This window comes from Struthio camelus, chromosome 1 (assembly GCF_040807025.1).
Source record: "Struthio camelus isolate bStrCam1 chromosome 1, bStrCam1.hap1, whole genome shotgun sequence".
NCBI lineage: Eukaryota > Metazoa > Chordata > Aves > Struthioniformes > Struthionidae > Struthio > Struthio camelus.
The window spans coordinates 83,482,509-83,501,961 of NC_090942.1; the positions used below are offsets into that span (position 1 = coordinate 83,482,509).

The 19,453-nt window shown below is 39.5% G+C and overlaps 1 protein-coding gene across 5 annotated transcripts in view; it reads right to left on the reverse strand.

The window, feature by feature from the left end:
- Positions 1-1,519: 1,519 nt before the first annotated feature.
- The window catches only part of NTF3 (neurotrophin 3), a 54,599-nt gene continuing 36,665 nt past the window's right edge, over positions 1,520-19,453 (reverse strand). For 3 of the 5 annotated variants that reach the window (XM_009675421.2, XM_068953790.1, XM_068953810.1), the window contains one exon: positions 1,533-5,300. In XM_009675421.2, the coding sequence (XP_009673716.1) occupies positions 4,506-5,300 (795 nt within the window). In that variant the 3' untranslated portion in view covers positions 1,533-4,505. Of the gene's footprint in view, positions 5,301-12,100; positions 12,218-19,453 lie in introns of those variants that run through there. The other 2 variants (XM_009675424.2, XM_009675423.2) reach the window with 2 other exon arrangements.

Here is a 19,453-nt window from a genome sequence, read left to right on the forward strand (position 1 = left end):
GGAGATGTGGAAAGATGGCGTAGTTCTCGCTCACTTTCACGGTCTTTTTGCTCCATGCCTGCAGTGCACAACGTCAATTCTCAGGTGTGATTTAGAGAGGCCTGCTCATGATCTCACCTAATTGTGTAGCTAATGGCTCCAAAATGGGACCCTGTGATAAAAGTGTCTGGAAACATGAGATCATGACATCAAAATGCCAGTCCCATAGTGAAAGTATGGCTTTCAGGTGCTGCTGGCTTCAAAGCTCAGCAGTATAACAAAGGAAAAGTCTACATTTGGGGACCTTCATTGAAAGCATTACCATTCGCTGTTCATTTGAGGTACCAAAGAAGCTAATGATTCATATACAGAAAATTGTCCAGCTCATGAATTTAAGCTTTCAGAAAAAATTATAATTTTTGCCACAGAAGTCAGTTAAATAATGTAATGGGAAATGTCACTGCCGGACTCCACAATAACCTGCATAAAACAACTGCATGGACTACAGCAGTAGCGAAGAGCAGACACTCGCAGGGAAGATTTCATTATCCTTACGTTACTTGACTTTTTGCACCACATCTGTGTTTGCTTCGTCATTCTGCCATCTGCTGTAACAAAATACAGGCAAAGCAGGAAAACAAGCCCTCCGTACTTTAAAAATGCTCTAACACGAAGCACAACTTTTTACTTCTCACTAGCTATAGTGCTTATTATCCTCTCCTCCTCCTGCCTTTGCTCCCCTCCGCCCCACATGCATGATGAATTGCATACCCGCAGCAAGTGTGGAGAACACAGAATCCCATTGATTTTGCCACAGTGTTTCTATTAAACAGAATGAATGGTTATGCGTTTACTTTGCTGTGCAAATGCATTTGCTGAAAGGTCAAAAATAGCAGGTCATTACCATTATATTTTTAATTTCAGAACTCCCAATCAGACTTGTTTCCTGTTTGGTATTGTCTGCATATACACAATGTATAGTTGAATGAAAGGCTCTGATTGCTAAAGCATTGAAATAACAGAATATGAGCAGAGTGGTTTTGAGCGCACACTCTGTAAAGTCCAGTCAAAGTTTCTTCCTGGTGTAGCAGCACAAATCTCTTGGTAGTAGTAAACTCGCTACACAGACTTCATTCCTGAACACATGTTCAAAGGTGATAAAACAAATGCAGATGGTTTCCCAAAACCTCAGTGGAGCATTTTTTACTGTTACTAAATGGACTGTAAGAAATCTTGGAAAAAATCGGAGAAAATATAGTTTGACACAGACAGGCAATTTCAGAACAGCATCCAGTTGTTTAGGAGAAAAGCTACATAAAATGTGTGTTTATAATGATCTATTGGCAAAACATTATTGACAGAACATCTGAGCTGCCTAAGCGGAATGAGTTTTAAAATACTCAGATTAAATTAGTATTGTGAGCTGAATATTTTGCTTAATTATACTCAACACATGTACAAAGAGGTTAGAGAGGGAACTCTGAATTCATTGTGCCATCACAAAAGTTGACAATAAAACCGTCCCCGGCTACACTGAAAACAGAATTAGACCTTAGCAAATTTATTACAAGCTTTGTTTACAAACTTGTTACAAAATTATACAGCATCTTATGTGTATACAAGATTTACAAGAATGCGTAACTGATGTGTGCAATTGCTCAGCTCTCTGGTAGAGAACTGCAAGTTTTTCTTCGCTCAGGGCCTGATCCAGTTTCCACTGAAGTCGGTGAGAATTTTTCCATTGACTTTAGAGGGAGTCAGATCAGATCCTAAGGGTAACGCTTCTATTCATTCTTATGCTGAGATGGAAAAGAGGCAGACGATCTAATAACCTTATGAACCATTTTTCTTTCTCATGTAATATGTTTCAGATGATCAGCATTATATTTACTCCACCACATTTTCAGTGGCTGCTTGTAAAATACTTGATGCATTGGTAAAGTTAAGAGTCAAAGTCCAGTTCTGGTTACTGCATTTACAGTGGAAAATGACAAAGTGTTTACTTTGAACGTATACAGAACGGATTTCCCTTCATTTTCAGTGAGCAGAAATAAAGGCATTCAGAAAGACTATAATGTTATTTACATTGCTATAAACCCACATTTTCTCCCTAACTTCCATAGAATTTATCTGGATTTACAGTGATGTAAGCAAGTGTGGCATCCACACTTCCAGGAACACTGAAGTCACTAGTTAATGGGATTTGCGGTCAGTAAACAACAGTGTCTAAATAAGCTCAGTTAGCATTCTTACTTCCTCTTCTTGTACGGACACGGACCTATTTGGCATGCTGCAGCATGGAGATCTCTAAAGTTAATGATCCATGACAATAGCTGCTCTCAATTACTTACAGCATCTGAAATTGATCTTTATTTGGGAATGTGGGGTGCAAAATTGTCTTTTTAACTTAAAAAAAATCACTGGAAATGCCCCCTGAAAAATATGCTTCTCCTCCAAATCAGAAAAATGAATGGATAGGAGTTATTTTTTCATTGTTGAAACTTGAGCTTTCCTGCTAGTAAAACTAGCAAAAAATGTGTTGAGAATTTTTTTTTGTTTGCCAGTAAAGGAGAAGGCAGAAAAATTCTCATCAGCTCCGCTGGATACTGAGTTGCTTGTTATATGACATCATCTCTTTCCTTTTAACAATGTCCTTGGTATTGAACCTCTAAAGTTATTAGTGCTTGAGGCAAAGTTAGGATTTAGTTTTCCAAGGTGATGACATTTCCTGTGAAGTAAATACCCTGGCCTCATGTAAAAAATTGAGAGGGTTCTCAAAACCTTTGTATATGGCCTCCCCTGCAGACTCATACCTATACAGTCCAGTTTTGGCTTTCAGAGTTTCTGCTATTCCAGTGCTTGGCCTCCTGAGCAACCTGGTCCAGTTCTCCAGTGGTTTTATGAGGTATAATGCTCTCCATAAGGGATTGGATGAGACCACACAATTTGCTGCCTCTGATGACCTGCTGCAGATTTGAAGTTGCTTCTCCAGTAATAAAAACTATACGAACAATGGTGTCCTCCCACCCTGTTTTTTGATGCTCTGCTCTCATTTTCACTTGCAACGCTGAACACACTGCAACAGTGGAAGCCATAACTTAGAAACTTAAGACCACTATAGCTGCAATGATTTTCAAGCAGGTGGCATTTTCCAGCCCTAGTTGTGGCTTAAGATCTAGCTAAACATAGATGACATATGCGGTCTAATCTAATTCTGTTGATATCCATGACAAAACACTCATTAACTTTAATGGGAGTCAGATCTCATTCAGGGCATGATACAGCTAATATATAGTAGACCATCTCTTTGGGTAGTATAATTATACTGTTCCCAGTACAGCTACTCAACAATACAAGGATTTGTTTGAAGTATACACTAGTACGTTTGTCTGTTCCAAGTAACAACTCACCTGTATGATTGAAGAACTTCATTATAACTATGGACAAAATGGATTGTAATTTCAATATTGCTCAGAAAGCTATATTTTTTTATCCTCCTGTGATAGGTACCAGCATTGTCGAGCAGTTCTACACAGGTTTCTTTCCATGAAAAAATGGGTAAGGGGTTGCTGAGCAAAAGAGCAGCTTTGTGAGGGTGTATGGCTTTGATATCCATTCCAGGATATCATCTCTTTTTTTTTACTACAGTTCTGAAGCCAAGGGCTCTTTTAATGTTAAGACATCGTCAGCTTTGTTTCTAATTTAAAAACTTAGACAGAGAGGAATGATGTAACAGTGCAAGCAGAAGGTAATAGATTACCATGAGGAGGAAGAAGCTGACCACAATAAATAGTGTATTCTGAAGAAATCATCTCTTATGTATTATATTAATGATCCATTTACATTAGTTCTTGGCTTCAGTAAGGTTCTGTTACAAACATTTTAGATTTTTTTCAAATTATTTGTAAGAAGAACTGGCAGCATTAAAAACAGTTACAAAAGAAAAAAAGGTAAATGAAAGTTGCTGGATTATTAGCAGTCATTCTGGAACCCTAACAGAGGGAAAAAAAAGTCATTTCAATGGCAAAACTGGCATAATATACAGAAACTGTATTTTATGGCTACTTGATGCCTGCAACATTGGCAGGCTACAATGCACATTATGGTTCATGTTTGTTTTGATGGTGAGGAGTTGACACTGCATCCAATTAGATGTGAATGTATACAGTGGGGATTATAAATATGTACACAACTCTTGATGTTGATCTGATTTTTAACAAGTTTACTAAATGACTGGTTTGACAATACTGAATTAAGAATACTGATTTACACAGATTTTACAGTAAGGTTATGGTATGCTGCCGACAAGCAGTGTCACAAACATAGTCTAATAAAACTGGAGTTGCCCACAGCAAAGGCACACACCCTTTACTCTTATTTATTGAGAGAGAAAGCTTATATACTGTAGAATTGCTGAAGTTTAATAAATAAGGTCAACTTATAATATATAAAACAATATAAACATTTATATGCTACATGCATATCATAATTTAAAGTAATAATTTATATAGCAAAGAGATGCAGATTTATGTTCTTCCTATTTTTCTTGACAACGCACACACGCAGGAGGTATCTATTCTGATCCATCTCCAGCCTACAAGTTTATTGTTTTCTGAAGTCAGTGCTCTAACGTAAGTTTGGGATGTCTTGCATTGGGAGTTCCAGTGCTTATCATCGATGCCTCGGCAGCCATTTTTTACAGGCTTGGCTTCTTTACACCTTGTTTCATAAAAGTATTGTTTGACCGGAGAATTGCCTGTTTTAATTTCTCCCAGCACAGTTACCTGGTGTCCTCTGATGTCGATAGCAGAGGATTTGTCCGTGACCCATAAGCTCTCACTGTCACAAACGGAATATTCCCCTCGGTGGCTCTTGTGCTCCGCATACCTTTTCCTCCGGGAGGTTCTGTTCACCACTACCGAACTTCCAACATAATCCTCCATGAGATACAATGGCGGGGGCTCCAACGGCGTGTTGTCACTTAAGAGGACCCGGGGAGAATTGTAGCGTCTTTGCTGCCTTAAGAGGTCTGTATCCACTGGGATAACTGGCTGGAAGTCTGATTTCACATTTTCAACTCCATCCATGTCCCGATGAGCCTCTGCTTTCTGCATTGTGTTATGATGGTTTTCCTTAATATCTACCATCTGCTTTGAAAGCTTGTTTTTCAAAATGTCTGCCTGAATTAGTTTAATAATGAGAGAATTTATTGAATCTTCTGGCAAACTCCTTTGATCCATGTTGGTAGATTGGACGCCACGAAGATAAGCAAGAAATATCACATAAAACAAGATGGACATCACCTTGTTCACCTGTAAGATCTGAAAAGAAACAGAAAGTTAACATAAAGCCAATTAAATAAAGATGTTTACTGGATGCTATAAACATGAAAATTCTGTTCTCTGTTTTTAGAATGTTTTATATGTATCTTATGTGCTCTACAGACTCAGTTAGGCTGTGTATTTCTTTTAAGATAATATTTTATAATGAATGAAACTACTTATTGATTTTTTTTTCAGCCGGTTTCATCTAAATTTCATGCACTCTCCAGGATGACCTCACTTTTCTTCTTTCTGTGCATAATGGCAAATATCCCACTTAGGTCCTTGCCCCACAGAGGTAAGTTGCTACTTCTTCGGAAAGTATGACTAATTCATGGCACCAGATAGAGGCCAAGTCACTTTTACAAAGCCTATTTAGTAGAGCAGTTCCGTTTCAGATGCAACAAGATTATGCAGAGTAATGGAAAAGTTCTGTCAAGTTTGCTAGGTGTTGTTAATTTTTGTTTGTTAAGATATCATAGATCCACAAAATTCCCACCCTCTAAATAGCAAGGCCACTTTGAGCAAGCAACTTGAATAATAATATTTTTAATATAAAATGATAAAGACACCATTTAGGTAAGTTACAGCACCTTTTGTTTCCATAAGGACTGGCTTGTGTTTAACTTTTATCCTGAGAGCATCAATATACACTGAGAAATAATACAGTTTCAATAGCTCTATCTGGTGCCATAAGGGAAAGCATTCTTGGAGAAAAAAGATACAGTTTCAAGCAGCAAAGAGGGCTTTCTTATATTTTGAACTTTGGAAAGCAATGATTAGGCCTCTGAAATGCAAGAGTGAAGTTCAGGTGTATCCACAGAGCATTTTGTACTTCTTGTTGTTTGCAGGCACTAGGGTTTTTTTTTGCTTATTTATTTGTTTCTTTTGAATGACGTTCCTCAGTGCTTTACATATGAAGTGGAACAGAACTGACTGTAGTTAGAATACTCAAAGACAGATGGACGACTCACCCCCTCTGAAACTGAAGTCTTGTTCAAGCAGGTCAAAATGAAGTTAAGACCAAGACTCTGAAAAATGTCAACCTAAAAGTTGGCTTCTTCTCTACTGTTCTTTGCCCTGCTCTGCTCTTTATGGATTCTCATAGTGTCCTCCTAATTCTAGCTTCTGGACATCTTCAAGGAGCTCATTTGTCATTTCTGGTTCAACTTATCTGTCACCCTGTTTGTGCAGTTGAGAACTGTGGGGATACTCGAGCACTTGTTTAGGGAGGTGCATTTTCCCTGTTGTTACTTGCCTATTTTGTATGTGTGCTCATAACTAAATGAAACTAGTTTTCGCTGTAAAATATCATATCATGGAGACAAACCATTTATTTAGAAGCATACCAACTGTAATTAAATTGTTGCAGAAGTAGCGGGTTAGAGGGGCAAATATTGAACTCGTACAGTTACAGCACTCATGCAATATGGGAAACCCTGGCGGAAGTACTGCTTCAGTTGATTCAAAATAGCCTTGACCTTGGTTCTCCCACATTGCAGATGAGTCCCCCAGGAGATGCAGGTTTACAGAATCACAAGTACTGGATACTGGAAGAGACCTCTGGAGACTGTCTAGTCCAACCCCTCTGCTCAAAGCAGAATCAGCTAAAGCAGGTTGCTCAGAGCAAGGTCCAGTCTGATATGGAGTAACTCCAGGGATGGAGACTCCACAACCTCTCTGGGCAACCTTTCTCAGTGTTTGGCCAGCTTCTTAGTAAAAAAATAAAAAAATAAAAAAAAATTCTTATGTTTCAGTGACGTTTCCTGTATTTCAATTCATGGTGATTGCCTCAATTTGTGCTCCTCTCTCTGTTATGAGATACCCCTGAGAAGAGTCTGGCTCTCTCTTCTTTACTTTCCCCATCAAATATTTATACACATTGATAAGATTTCCCTCGAACCTTCTCTTATCCAGGTTCAACAATCCCAGCTCTCCATATGGGAGATGCTCCAGTCTCTTAATCAGCTTTGTGGCCCTTCGCTGGACTCACTCCAGTAGCTCCATCTCTCTCTGGTACTGGAGAGCCCAGAACTGGACACAGCCCTCCAGATCTGTCTCACCAGTGTTGAATAAAGGGAAAGGATCACCTCCCTCGATTTGCTGGTGATACTGTGTATTCTGTGGTTTTCCTAAAAGAAATTGCTGAGAAATTAGACCTCTTAAACAGAAAACTTTCCACTTCAAGAGATCATCATTTTCTGTATAAGAAGGAAAACAAAACAAACAAACAAAATAAAACAAAACAAAGGAAAAAAAGTGTTATTGGAGAATCCATTATCAGCTCTAAGCAAAGCTCCTTTGAGCAATAGTGAGTTCCCACTTCATAGTTTGGAACTGCTGCAAAATCAGAGCTACCCTCTGTGGATGTGTGATCTGTCCTTTTATGGACAAGAAATGTGTTTTCTCCATTCTCAGTTTGTCACAGTATGAGTTCACCTAAATCTACACTGTTGCTTGCAGCACAGTTATGCTTTGAAAAAAAATTTAAGGTTTTCGGTTGTCATACAGTTACTGTCATACCTAAATAAATCCTAACTTGTATCTCAGCGCCCAAACAGCACTGTATAAAAAGATCTCTTCCTGCATAATTTAGTCTTCCCTCAGTAAATTATTCACTTTTAAAAATAGCAAAAATATTTTATAACGGATGTCGTTTAGCAGATTTCCTACAGCACTCAGCAAAGCTAACCCACAGTGTGACACAAAAGTCAATAGGGTGGTGAGCAAAGCTCTGACAATGTTCAGTTCAAACGCTGAAAGTGTAATTCATGCCAACACGCAGCTGCATATAATCACTGGACTGCTTAGTTTCAAAGCTAAGTGGCACTAGCAAAATATACCAGCTAGAGCAGGTGATGAGGTGGGAAAATTAGGACTAGAGTTTCTGCAGACTCTCTCTAATGCCATGATGCACACAGAAAGGAGGGCTAGGGACCTTGGAATTGTAGCAGTGAGAATAAATGATTTTTCACATGTGGGGCTGAACCATCAAAAAATGTTAAAAATATTTTGCTGAACCTAAAGTAAAATGCCTTACAGATCTGGGAGAGGGAGGGAGAGGAGGATGTTAAACTACTCTGAAATGTGTCATATAAGTTATTTTAGCCTTGGCAAATTATTTGCTGCAAAAGTCAGAATGTTTTAGAACCAATATTTCAATTTTTCTGAAATATTTTGAGATACGAAATTTGGAATGAAAATGTAAACATTTGATGAAAGAGACTACAGTTTTCAGAGAGTTTGTGCAGGATAGTTCGCTTAGGTGCTTCATGAGCGGCACATTCAGAAACATCTGTCCATGACTTAAAATTGTTAGGCTGCCCATGAAGTCCAGCACCTCAGAAGATGCATAAGGCAGTATTCTAGCCAGAAGAAATGGAGGCTACCAGGAAACTGCAGCTGATTAGTGGTTTTAGCTCTATTCAGAATACAAGACACCTGAAAAATGTATTCCAAAATGGAATTTTGTGCCAACCTAAATTGATGATAATTTGTAAGAGGTGTACCATATTTTTTTTTATCAAAAAAAGTAAATCAATACAAAGAGAGAAAATTGGAAAACGTTAGAATGGTTTGTTTTGACATTTTCAAAGCAAATCATTCTGATGTTTCTGGACATGCTTAAAAAAGTATGTAGTGCTGTTCACAAAACAGAAACTGCTCATTTATTATAGCCCAGCGAATAAAGTATCCATAGAGGAGACTTGCATTCATCCCCTTGCTGCTTTCAGAGACAAGATTTGAAAAGAGGTATCTTATCTATCTGAAGAGGCTATTGGACCTGAGGCTACTGGAGCATGGATTTGTATGGACTTCAGCAGAAGCTGTTCCAGTACACTTAGTATTGCTGCTTCTCCAACTATTTGTTGAACGGCATAAAAATCCTCTGAAAATTTAATCCTTCACATCAAATTTTCCATTCTTTCAGTAAAAATTCTTGAAAATAAGATGATTCATTTCAGGTAGAAAGAAAGATTTTGTTCATACCAAATATTTTCTAATTAGCTGTACACCATGAGATATTTTTGTCATTCTTCAAGGTTCTTCTGTAAGTTTTCCATATGTACATCCCGGTGTCTCTGTGGAATGCTCATAATAAAAAGTTTTCCAATCAAGCAAGTATGACGAAAGGCCCTAGGATGGACACAATGCTATTTACAGTCCTACATGAAGTACAGAGTAGATTACTGTATTTGGGCCTGGGTACATTACATGGGCAAGCATTTCCATGGTGATCAGAGAATAAGAGGTCAGCCCAGCAGCATGCCTCATGGTACAATAACAGCTGAAGTAGAGTTATTACAGCTGAATATAGATGCCCCTAATCAGTAACCGGTTCCATCAGATTTCTGCCTGACATAGCTGATTGTGCTAGAGTACTAATGGTGGTACCTGAGCCCTGTTCCTGTTTTCATGAACTGTCATGTCAGCTGTGACACACAGGCTAGTTGCCATTATGGTAAGTCTTCAGAATGTATTGGTATAAATTAAATAAGGCATTATTTAATTAATAGCAATACAACCACACATTCACTTGACTCAGTATAATCTTCTTACTGTGCAGCATCTACTACATACCTGGCCCAGATATCACGTAGTAGCTGAACAGTTAAGATATCTCCGTGTGGATCCAGCAGTATTTATTCAGCACTTCCTCTAAATTCACACCCAAAGGGATCCCTTGTTGGTCTACCACAAAGAGTAGGCAGCTGCCTAGGGTGGGCATTAGCAGCCTGATTTAGTCTTACTATTGGCAATCCGGGCTGCTTTTTGCCTCTGTCCTCCTGCATCTCCTGACTCCTTTCCTATTCCATGTGATGGGAGTTCTGCAAGGGCTGTTAATACAGTCCAGGAAGTTGTTTTGCCGGGGCTGCTGAGAAGCTTTGGGTCAGTTCTGCTTTTGAGGTTCTTTTTCACTGTGCTGTGCTATGTGGCCTTCTAGATATTTTGGATGTACTGGTGATGCTTTGAGCTGCTGCTAAACTCTTGCTAGAAGTGATTGAAAAAGGGGACACATGGTTCTTAAATCAACCGTTAAATGTGGTTGGAAAACACTCTGCTATATGAAATTTGGAAAAGCACTGGACATCAATGTAGGAAGGCATACTAATCTAATCTTCTCAAGTTGATCCTTTTGCGTAGTGGATGCCACCCTGGCTTTCAAGGATGATTAAAAATATGCAAACAAGGGTAAAGAAGATCTTTAGAGGAAGAAAGAGTAGAACTATGAGTCAAAAAAGCATAATGAATGTTCTAAAGAACTTCTGGGAGGAGACAGCACAGTGGCTAGGAAAACCAACAGTTCCTGGTAGTCTAGAACAGGCTGTTAATTTGCAGTAAACAAGTTTAACTTAGAGATCGCTGATGCTTGTGGCACAGTACATAAAAACAAACACCAAAGAAAAGAAAAGCTGATGCACTGCAAAGTCATTTGTTCCACGGATCTTTCAAATGTAGCTTAGGTTCACTCTATTTAATGCTTTATATTCCTTCCTTTCACAGCAGTGTTGGCAGGGTATTGACATTGTCTAGCCAAGGTGTCTCATGTAAAGCCTAAATTTAGGAGAAGTAAATATTCTTACCTAGTGCTTCCATAAAGAAATGAAATCCTCAATAGACTCTGGCAAGTCACTTTTCACCCTTTTCAGACCCCACACTTCACACAGTATTGGAGAGTTTTGTTGTATTTTGTTTGTGGTGATTTTTTTTTTTTAGAACTGTATGGATTTATTTTGATCACTCTCTGAACACACTACACAGCTAAAGAGCAAAGCGTTATGGAACACTTTCTGTGAAAATAATGAAATCCTAGTACTGTGAGACACTGCTTAAAGTATTTACTTTTAAGTCATTGCTGAGAGGAACTGGAATAGAAGCAAAAGTGATTGGTAAATTTTGTATTCAGCATGGTAATACCCAACATGATTTATGTAAGTCAGCTTGAAGTATTTGACACTTTACGAATGTTTAAAACAGCTTTTGTTCTCCAGACCAAGCAGCGAATGATCATTTGTGATGGGTGACAGCTTATTCAGGTTTTTACCAAAGAAGACAGTGTAATTATTCTCCTTGTTTGCTAAGCAGTGTTTTCACTAATTTACCAAAAGCAACAAATAGCAGAATGTCCTCTTGATTCACTCTTCCCAAAAGCTTTGTTGAGAAGAAATGCAGTTTGTTTCTTCTGCGCTTTGGAATACAGTGAAAGGTACAGAACAAGGAAAATACCGCCATATTCTAAATATTCAGGTGAATATGGTGGAGTGTAGTATGAAATAACGGCACATGAAAATCCACACCGTATTTCAGAATAGTAATTGACTATTTGTACAGTATGTGCCTGTAGAAGGATTTTTTAAGGCAGTTGTTTGTTCCAGAGTGCTGTTTGCCCCCTGAGACATGATGACCCTCCTGAACATTTCCACTTCTCGAGATACAGCAATTTCAACACACATGGATTCAACTTAAAGCTTTCACAAGAGCCAGACCAGCAAAGAAGCCGAAGAATTCAGAGACAAAATCAAGTGGGACTGCGTTATGGCAGCTTTAAGCATTAACCCTCCCATCCTCAGGGTCAACCCAGTTGCAAGTTAAAGTGAAAGAATTTGAAACTCATGCATTCCTCTTGCAGATGGACTGGGGAGTGCAGATACACACCATACCTGAGGAGACCACAGGAGTTTCAAGTCCCTGTAACAGGTCAGAAGCTTTTAATCATGTGTTGTTACTCAAGGCCATTTTCAAAGGAGATTACACATTTGATCACTAGGCCCAATTAGCCTCCAGTGAAAGGTACATACCTAATCTCTTATGGAAACGGAGCTCAGGCTACTGACTCACTGATATTTCCTTTTCCTCTTTCAATGACTGGCTGAGCATCGCACAGTAAGTGCGTCCAAGCATAAGAATCTCATCCGCTGTGAACAAATCGACATCACTGTTTGTGATTACAGTCGTTACCATGACCCTTCTAGTTGTTAAGGAAAACTTTTCTGACCAGTAACATCTTTCTGGGGAACAGTTTTGCGAGAATGCATTGGCTGCTAGGAGTAAACTGTTTTCTGCGCAGTTAAACACACTGTACGGAACTGCAGCAATGTCAGTTCATTTCAGACCCAGCTGATTGTAATGGCATGTGTGTCTACCTTTGATCTTCCCACCAATATATTTTTTCCGACATCAAAATGTGATCGCCTTACACATACCTGCCTGTTTCCAGCAGAAAGGTCAGGAGCAGTTCCTCTGAGCTTACCTCACTAGTTGGAACAGCGGCTGTTTCTCACACCTTGTGCAAAGCTAATTCTGTTAGGTTTTGGCCCTGCACCTTCGTCCCCTGCCACTGACATCGTTGGGAGCTCATGGCACTGGAGAACCCCCAGAGGCATCCGACACTCCCCAGCATCCTCTAGCAATCCCTCTGAGAGACTCGGCTATTAATAATGTCTGGTACAATATCAACCGCACTAGCCACAGCCCCAGTTCTGTAATCAACTGCAGAAGTAGGAAGGCTTTTCTCAGCCACAACTAACTCTTTTTCTATTTTAATTTCTTTCCTCACTGATATTTCTGCAATAGGATATTTGCACCTGTCTGCCTCCTCTGCCCAGAATATTGCCATGGTATAACTGTGCATTAACTAGCTGGCTAATTCATCTGTGGTAAGGGTTTCGAAGGCTGGGATCCTGATTTCTCTGATTTGTGGGAAGAATGGGAAGGATTTAGTCAAGTCATCATCTCTGTTCATTAGTTTCTACATCTGCAAAATTAGGAACTCCATGGAATGGTGTTGGGGTTTTGCTACACCAGATATTTACTCTGGCATCCTTCTTTTTCCCCCCTCAAATCATTGGTTTTGGTTGCAAAACTGGACTTCCTCTCTCCACACAAGTCATGATAGCCATCCAGTACAATGCCTTGCATGCTGCATGGGAGATGTCTGTCTCTCTTGAAAGCAAGGAGGCATCTTAACTAATATATTTCCATAAATATCACCAGTATAAATAATCCTATGTTTTCTTGCAACGTTCTCATGTCACTGCTTTTTGGGTCCTGGGAAAGTACTAATCTTGGTTTATACAAAGCAGAAAGGGTGCTATTCCTCCCATTTTAAAGGGCAGAAACTGAAGTACAAAAAAGTTAGATGACCTTTGCAAGGTCGTATAGGTGTTCTGCCGTAAGTCTGGGAACTGACACAGGGTTTCCATGTTCCACAGTCTGCATCACAAAAGACCAAATGGAATGCTCTGTAGAAGTTTGATCCATCAGTGACAAGCATGAAATGAAAGGAAATGAAGCCAATGCCATCTGAGATGAGTGATCAGCTGCATCTTAGTTGCAGCAAAGAGCTATAACCATAGTTGGGGTAAACAATTTCCACAGAAGCCAGAATATTGCTACATATTATTCACTGTATAGCTCTGAAAGCAGTTAAAAATTAATGAGAAATCTAAAGGTCATATCCAAAGCTAAGTCAATAAACTCCAGTGACTTGACTAGATCCATGCTAATTTTACAAAAACAAGATTTGCCCATAGCTTTGCCTTTTTTTTTCTTCTTTTCTTTTTTCTGGAAGTTGCTTGCAAATAGAAGAACAGAAAGCACCAGAACTAAGCTGCCGGTTGTGGATAATTTAAGCTGATCTGGTGTTTGTCTGTTAGTTAATCTTTTCATTACTGATTGTCAATAGCAGCAGGGCTAAGCAGCAAAGAAACTGAATTTGCAGCTGAATTGGGAGGGGATGCAAACAGCAGTGAGCAAAGAGAAATACAATCTCTGCTGGGGAGATGGCAACATTATAAAATATTGGCAGAAAATTACAAAATGAGAGTTAAACTAGAAGTTACAAGCTGGTGTGCTGGGGGAATAATAATCTTAAGCAATGATATGCGGAGGGAAAGAGAAATTTAAAAAGGAGCAATGCCTGATCAGACCTAGGAATGATCTAAAACTTTGGAAAGATCTAGTATTTAATAAATGTACATACTAAAGTATTTCATTGCAGAGCTGGGAAGGGATTGACCCTCTTTGTAGCATAGCAGAAAGATCAGAAAAGCTGCTTGAAAATTGGAAGATATTGTCATATTAAAGGAAAATTGGGGAAGAGCAGCAAAAATGACTAGAAAGCTTGTATAATTGACCTTTGAGAAAATTGCCTGGAAAGTGCAAGCCTTTGCTGTGAGCTGACAAAAAGGGCATGCTGGCAAACCCAGTGGAAGGATCTGGAAAGTGGGAGCACTGGTGAAAAAGAGCATTCACTTTAGGGTGGGGCAAAGGAGAACAATCAGGAAAAATAGGATTACACTGAGGAAAAGGAAGTTAGGCTGATCATCAAAAACAGTTTACAAGCTCTGCAAGATGTTTGTAACCAGCCCAAAGACACACCAAAGAGGCCTGGTTTCATTTTCGTTACAGCCCTGACTCCATCTAAGTCTTTTTTTTTTTTTTTTTTAAGTGTGAAGATCCATTAACCTTTCAAGTCAACCTGGACCTACTTTGTCTCAACCAGGGCTAATTAATGGTTTTGTATTAAAGTCAGGCAATAGTTAAAGTTCCTCTTACTTTCATCTGAGAGATGCTTTGAGGACTTAAACGCTCTGTAATTAAAGTTTTGAGAAGTCTTCCAGATGAAACACACTGCTTTTACCTCCCCACAACTCTGAGGGGCACAAACCTGTCTTCTGCATATATTAGAGGCATGACCTGTATTTTAGGGGATTCTTCTGGAGAGAAGGGAAATCATTGAAAGTCTTGAAGTGAAGTGCTCCCAATTTATAATGGATTTCTCTTATTGTTCCATATTTAAATGCCAAAATAAAAATTAGTCTTATTCTAGAGACATTATATTTGTTTTAGTTTACAGCTGGCAGCAGTGAATTTTGTGTAATTTGGTGGCTGGAGTTTCTCTCCAGCAACAGTTAACACTCAGATTATCAGGTTTCTGCCTCTCTCCTATTATGCTATGAATTAGCAGTCTCCTAGACATTCTTTGAAGTAGGATTTTTTTTTTTTAAATATATTTACATTCCCACTGGATATTCCATTTTAATTGAATATGAAATTTTGTAGGATAAACTAGAGATTTTTTAAAAGTATTTTTAGATTTTCTAATGTTAAGAAACACAAAAGGATAATTGTTTCAAAGTGTCAATTTCAAAATGAATCTTCTGCTGGACCTTACATTAAAAGCAAAGGGTTTATTTTTGCTTTTAGAAATTGAAACTTTTCTGCCTTTCTTCGTATTTCTCAATTTTTTTTTCTTTTACAAAGTGAAAGAAAACACTGAAATCAAGCAAGCAAACAGAGCAAAACGAGGGTTTCAACTTCAAAAATATTAGAGCCTCTCCACGAAAAAACCTAAATCCCTCAACCTAGTTTATGCGTACAGACAGAACTCGGATTCACAATGAAACAGAAAGACAATAAAAGGAAATGCTAGTTAGAAATGAAATGAACTTTATTTGGTTTGAATAAAAATTTCTGAAGAGTATTTGAGATGCTTCTGTTGATAACAGAGCATTTTCTTTGGTGTTCTGACAGCTCTACTGTGACCCTTGGATACAGATGTTTGCGTGTAGATGAGGAATGCTGTTAGTGCAACACTGCCCAGTCAAAAGCCCAGTAAAATCTTTAAGACACCATTTCTTCAGAATCCCTCCCAAATGCTTGGTATGAGCCTAGCTGCACCTCCACAAGCAATGCATTGCCACCCCTGGTGTGCTTTGTGGGACTGGGACTTTGACAAGCTATTGCACAAGAAGCTTTGCAGGGAAGCTCCATTTCATTTCATCCAAAACTGCACCTGTGTTTGCTTTGCAAACTCCCATGACTCCTGGTTTCTTTAAAGTCATACAGAAATACATCCTTGGCCACTTCGTGAATCAAAGTTCACTCTCTGAATTGCCTCTCCCCGCTCCTCAAGGGTTCACGAACCTCCAAATAGAAAAGTCTTGTTAGATGTGCAGGTGCAAAATTTTAGATGCAAAAGCTGTGAAGCAGGAGTTCTCAGGAAGAGGACTCTAGGCCTGATCTAAATACTTTAAAACCATGACTAAAATCTCATCGAATACAGCCTGAACTAGAAAAAGCTTTTGCATAGTAAGCAGGGAGGAACAACAGTGTTACTAGGAACAGTTACCTTTTGATCTTTATTCTGTCATGCATGTAGCATGCAGCTGAGTTGTTTGCATCAGGACCATAACAAAAAATAAGCATTGCAGTATATAATTAATACCTCCTCCACGGTCATTGCATGGATGCAGGAGCTCGCTCTTAACCAGCTTAAAATAGCACTTTTAAAGTCCTCAAGGAAAACCAGTCTCACATTTCTGATAAACTAGACTGAGGTAAGTGTTTTGTAGGAGTTGTAAGGTTAGAAATTTGTTTGTTTCTTTGCATGAAATGTAAGATTCTAGACTACAAAGAGCTTGTGTGCCTAGAATTTTCCAGTATGTATTCTCCTCAAGACATGGAAGTTTTCAAATTTTAACTCTCAGTTAACACTTTGCTGTGAACTTGGCTATATTTAGTAGTTAAGGCTAAAGAGTGATGCGAGTATTCTGGTCCCAATCTAGCAGAATGTGTATCTTTTAAGTTCGTGAGCTGCTGAGCTGCCCCACTGAAATGTAATGGTTGCTCATGCACTTAGCTCATGGTTGAATGCTCTCCTAAACTGCATTCAAAATGTCTGCTAATTTGCAGAATTGAGCTCTCCCTTCTGAACTCAAAGCACGATCTCTGTGTCCTCCTGTTGTGCTAAGGTAAGTGCTGCACCTTTAGCAGGCCCAAGTCTCATTTGAAAAATGACTTCCTTTATGGAAACCACCCTGCTTTTTCTTATCTTTCAATCCAGATGCCATTTTGTTGTTGATACAAAATGTCTCCTTCCTCCTTCTTGCCATAACTCTTTGAAAGAAGAATTTTAGAACTGGGAGTACTTTAGCACATGCTGCTCCCTGCCAGGCATATGATATCCAGAAATTTGATGGAAAAGTAAAATTTTAAACTGGGCATGGGAAGGAGCCAAATATGATGTACAGCAGCTGGCTTAAACTTTGGCCTTGCCTCTCCTTTTATAGTCAGATATATAGGACTAGGACGAGAAAATTTCTTCTTACTGAAGAAATTCTGGTTATGAAACATATTTTAACGATAGAAAGGCAGGAATGAAGCAACACTCAGGGAATGGGAACTAGGAAGCAGAAAAAGCAATGTTTGAATAGACCTTTGTTGACCTCCTGTCATAGACACACTTTATACATTTCCTGAAGGAATCCTGTTGCCATCTGATCATCGCAAGGTTTAGCTGCATCCTTGCATAACTGACTTGCAGGTTAGATGTAAGCTATGGAGGTACTGGTGGAAGAGATTACTCTTTTGTGAGGGATCAGGTTCACTGCTCTTAGACACAAGAAATCAAATTTGGGCACACAAACCCTAACGCAACATGGATGTTGTGAGTGCATGAGAGCAAAGAGAGGGTAAGGGAAGAAGGATGTTGGCACTCTCATTGCAGGCATGGCAACACCACAGCATAAAACTGTATCATAATTAGGAATGGCTTCGGTAGGCAAGTGCTATTGCCACTGTTTTACAGTGTCGGAAACTAAAGCACAGCCAGGCTAAGTGACTTGTCCAAGATCATGCAAGTGCAAGGTCATGAAAGAAGGCAATGGTAGAATGGACATTCAGACATTTCCTTCATGAAGTCTAGGCTGTGGTTGGTCCTACCAACTGGCCTAGGTTCTTCCTTTTGGCTCTTTTCAACACTCCCCTGCCCATAAGCCCCTTTCTTCCTCCATCGAGGAAGAAAAGCAAAGTCCATCGAGCCAACTGGTCAAAATTAGAAGTGGCATATTTCTTCCTATTGACACGCGGTAGCAAAGGAAGCATCCCTTTCTCTAGTAAAGTCACACGTAATAAGGAAGCAAGCTCAGGGAGAGAAAAGGATCTGGAAAACATTGCTAAAGGTGTCTATGACTGGATCATGTAGAAGATCTCAGATGCCTCAAGGAATTAAGAATGACTTGGGATCAGCCTTGATGTAGGAACATGCCAGTGCAAATCAGTTGTTCAGTAGTTTTCCCCAGGCACCAATAAAACAATCAAGGGAGAGATTTTTAATTCTGTATATAGGAGGACACTGGTCCTAGACTTCAACTTGCACAGTAGAAATCCCTGATTAAAAAGGAGCCAAATGCAGTTGTGCTTCAGGAAGTGGGAGAATTAGGGATGCTTACTTTGGACGACAATGTAACCTTACAGCGTAGCCTGTACAAGGGGAGATGCACAGCTGCATCTCCCCAGGAACAGAGCACAGAATATATTGTGAGTCAGAGTCACAATTCCTCCCTATCGTCCCTCCACCACCACACACACTCCCTTTGCTCTGCTACAAGTCAATTACTTCATCCTTTTTTTTTTTTTTTTTTCCATGGAGCAGTTTACTCTCCCATGCTCCCAGCCAGCTACTTTGGCTAGCAAGAAATGGGAGAGGGGTGAAGCTAGGGCTCTCTGCACTTTTCTTCTCTTAACATCCCCTCTCCACCCACTCCCTCCCAGCAGGGAGTATTGGGTGAGCAGAACTGCAATGAGCACGCTGAACTTGAATAGCTATGGGGGTGAAATTGTTGGGAGGGAAGGAGGAAGACCTCTCCTTCTCTGTTACACTGCTGGCTGTCTAGATACTGGCCCTGGAAATGTGTGGCAGAATTTAACCCAAGAAATGCATTCTGTACAGATTTAGAGTCAAAAGACCAGTGTTAAAATGGTACAGGATATTACCAGTGGTAAAAAACTGGAAGAGCCTGTTCATTGAAACCTGTGAAAGACCAGCATCTTACTAATCTGATCTCAATCCATTCCTGGAAAATATGGAAGGGAGCCCACTGCAAAAGCAAAACAAAGCAATCACATCCTTAGGAACTTTTGGGAGGCAAATGTGGGGAAACTCTTTACTAAAGGTGAGAGGTCAGTCAACATCTTGGGATAACTGGATGCAAAGGGGATAACAGGTTCTCAGGCCTTTTTGACAGCAGGAACACAAAGAGCTTTGCTGAGCTACAAGCAGGAATAGGGCTTTCTCTCAAGTAAGAAAACTTTTTGCTGCAGCTGGCACTGCACATACTCAGCAAATATCTCCTGTGCCCTCCAGGAAA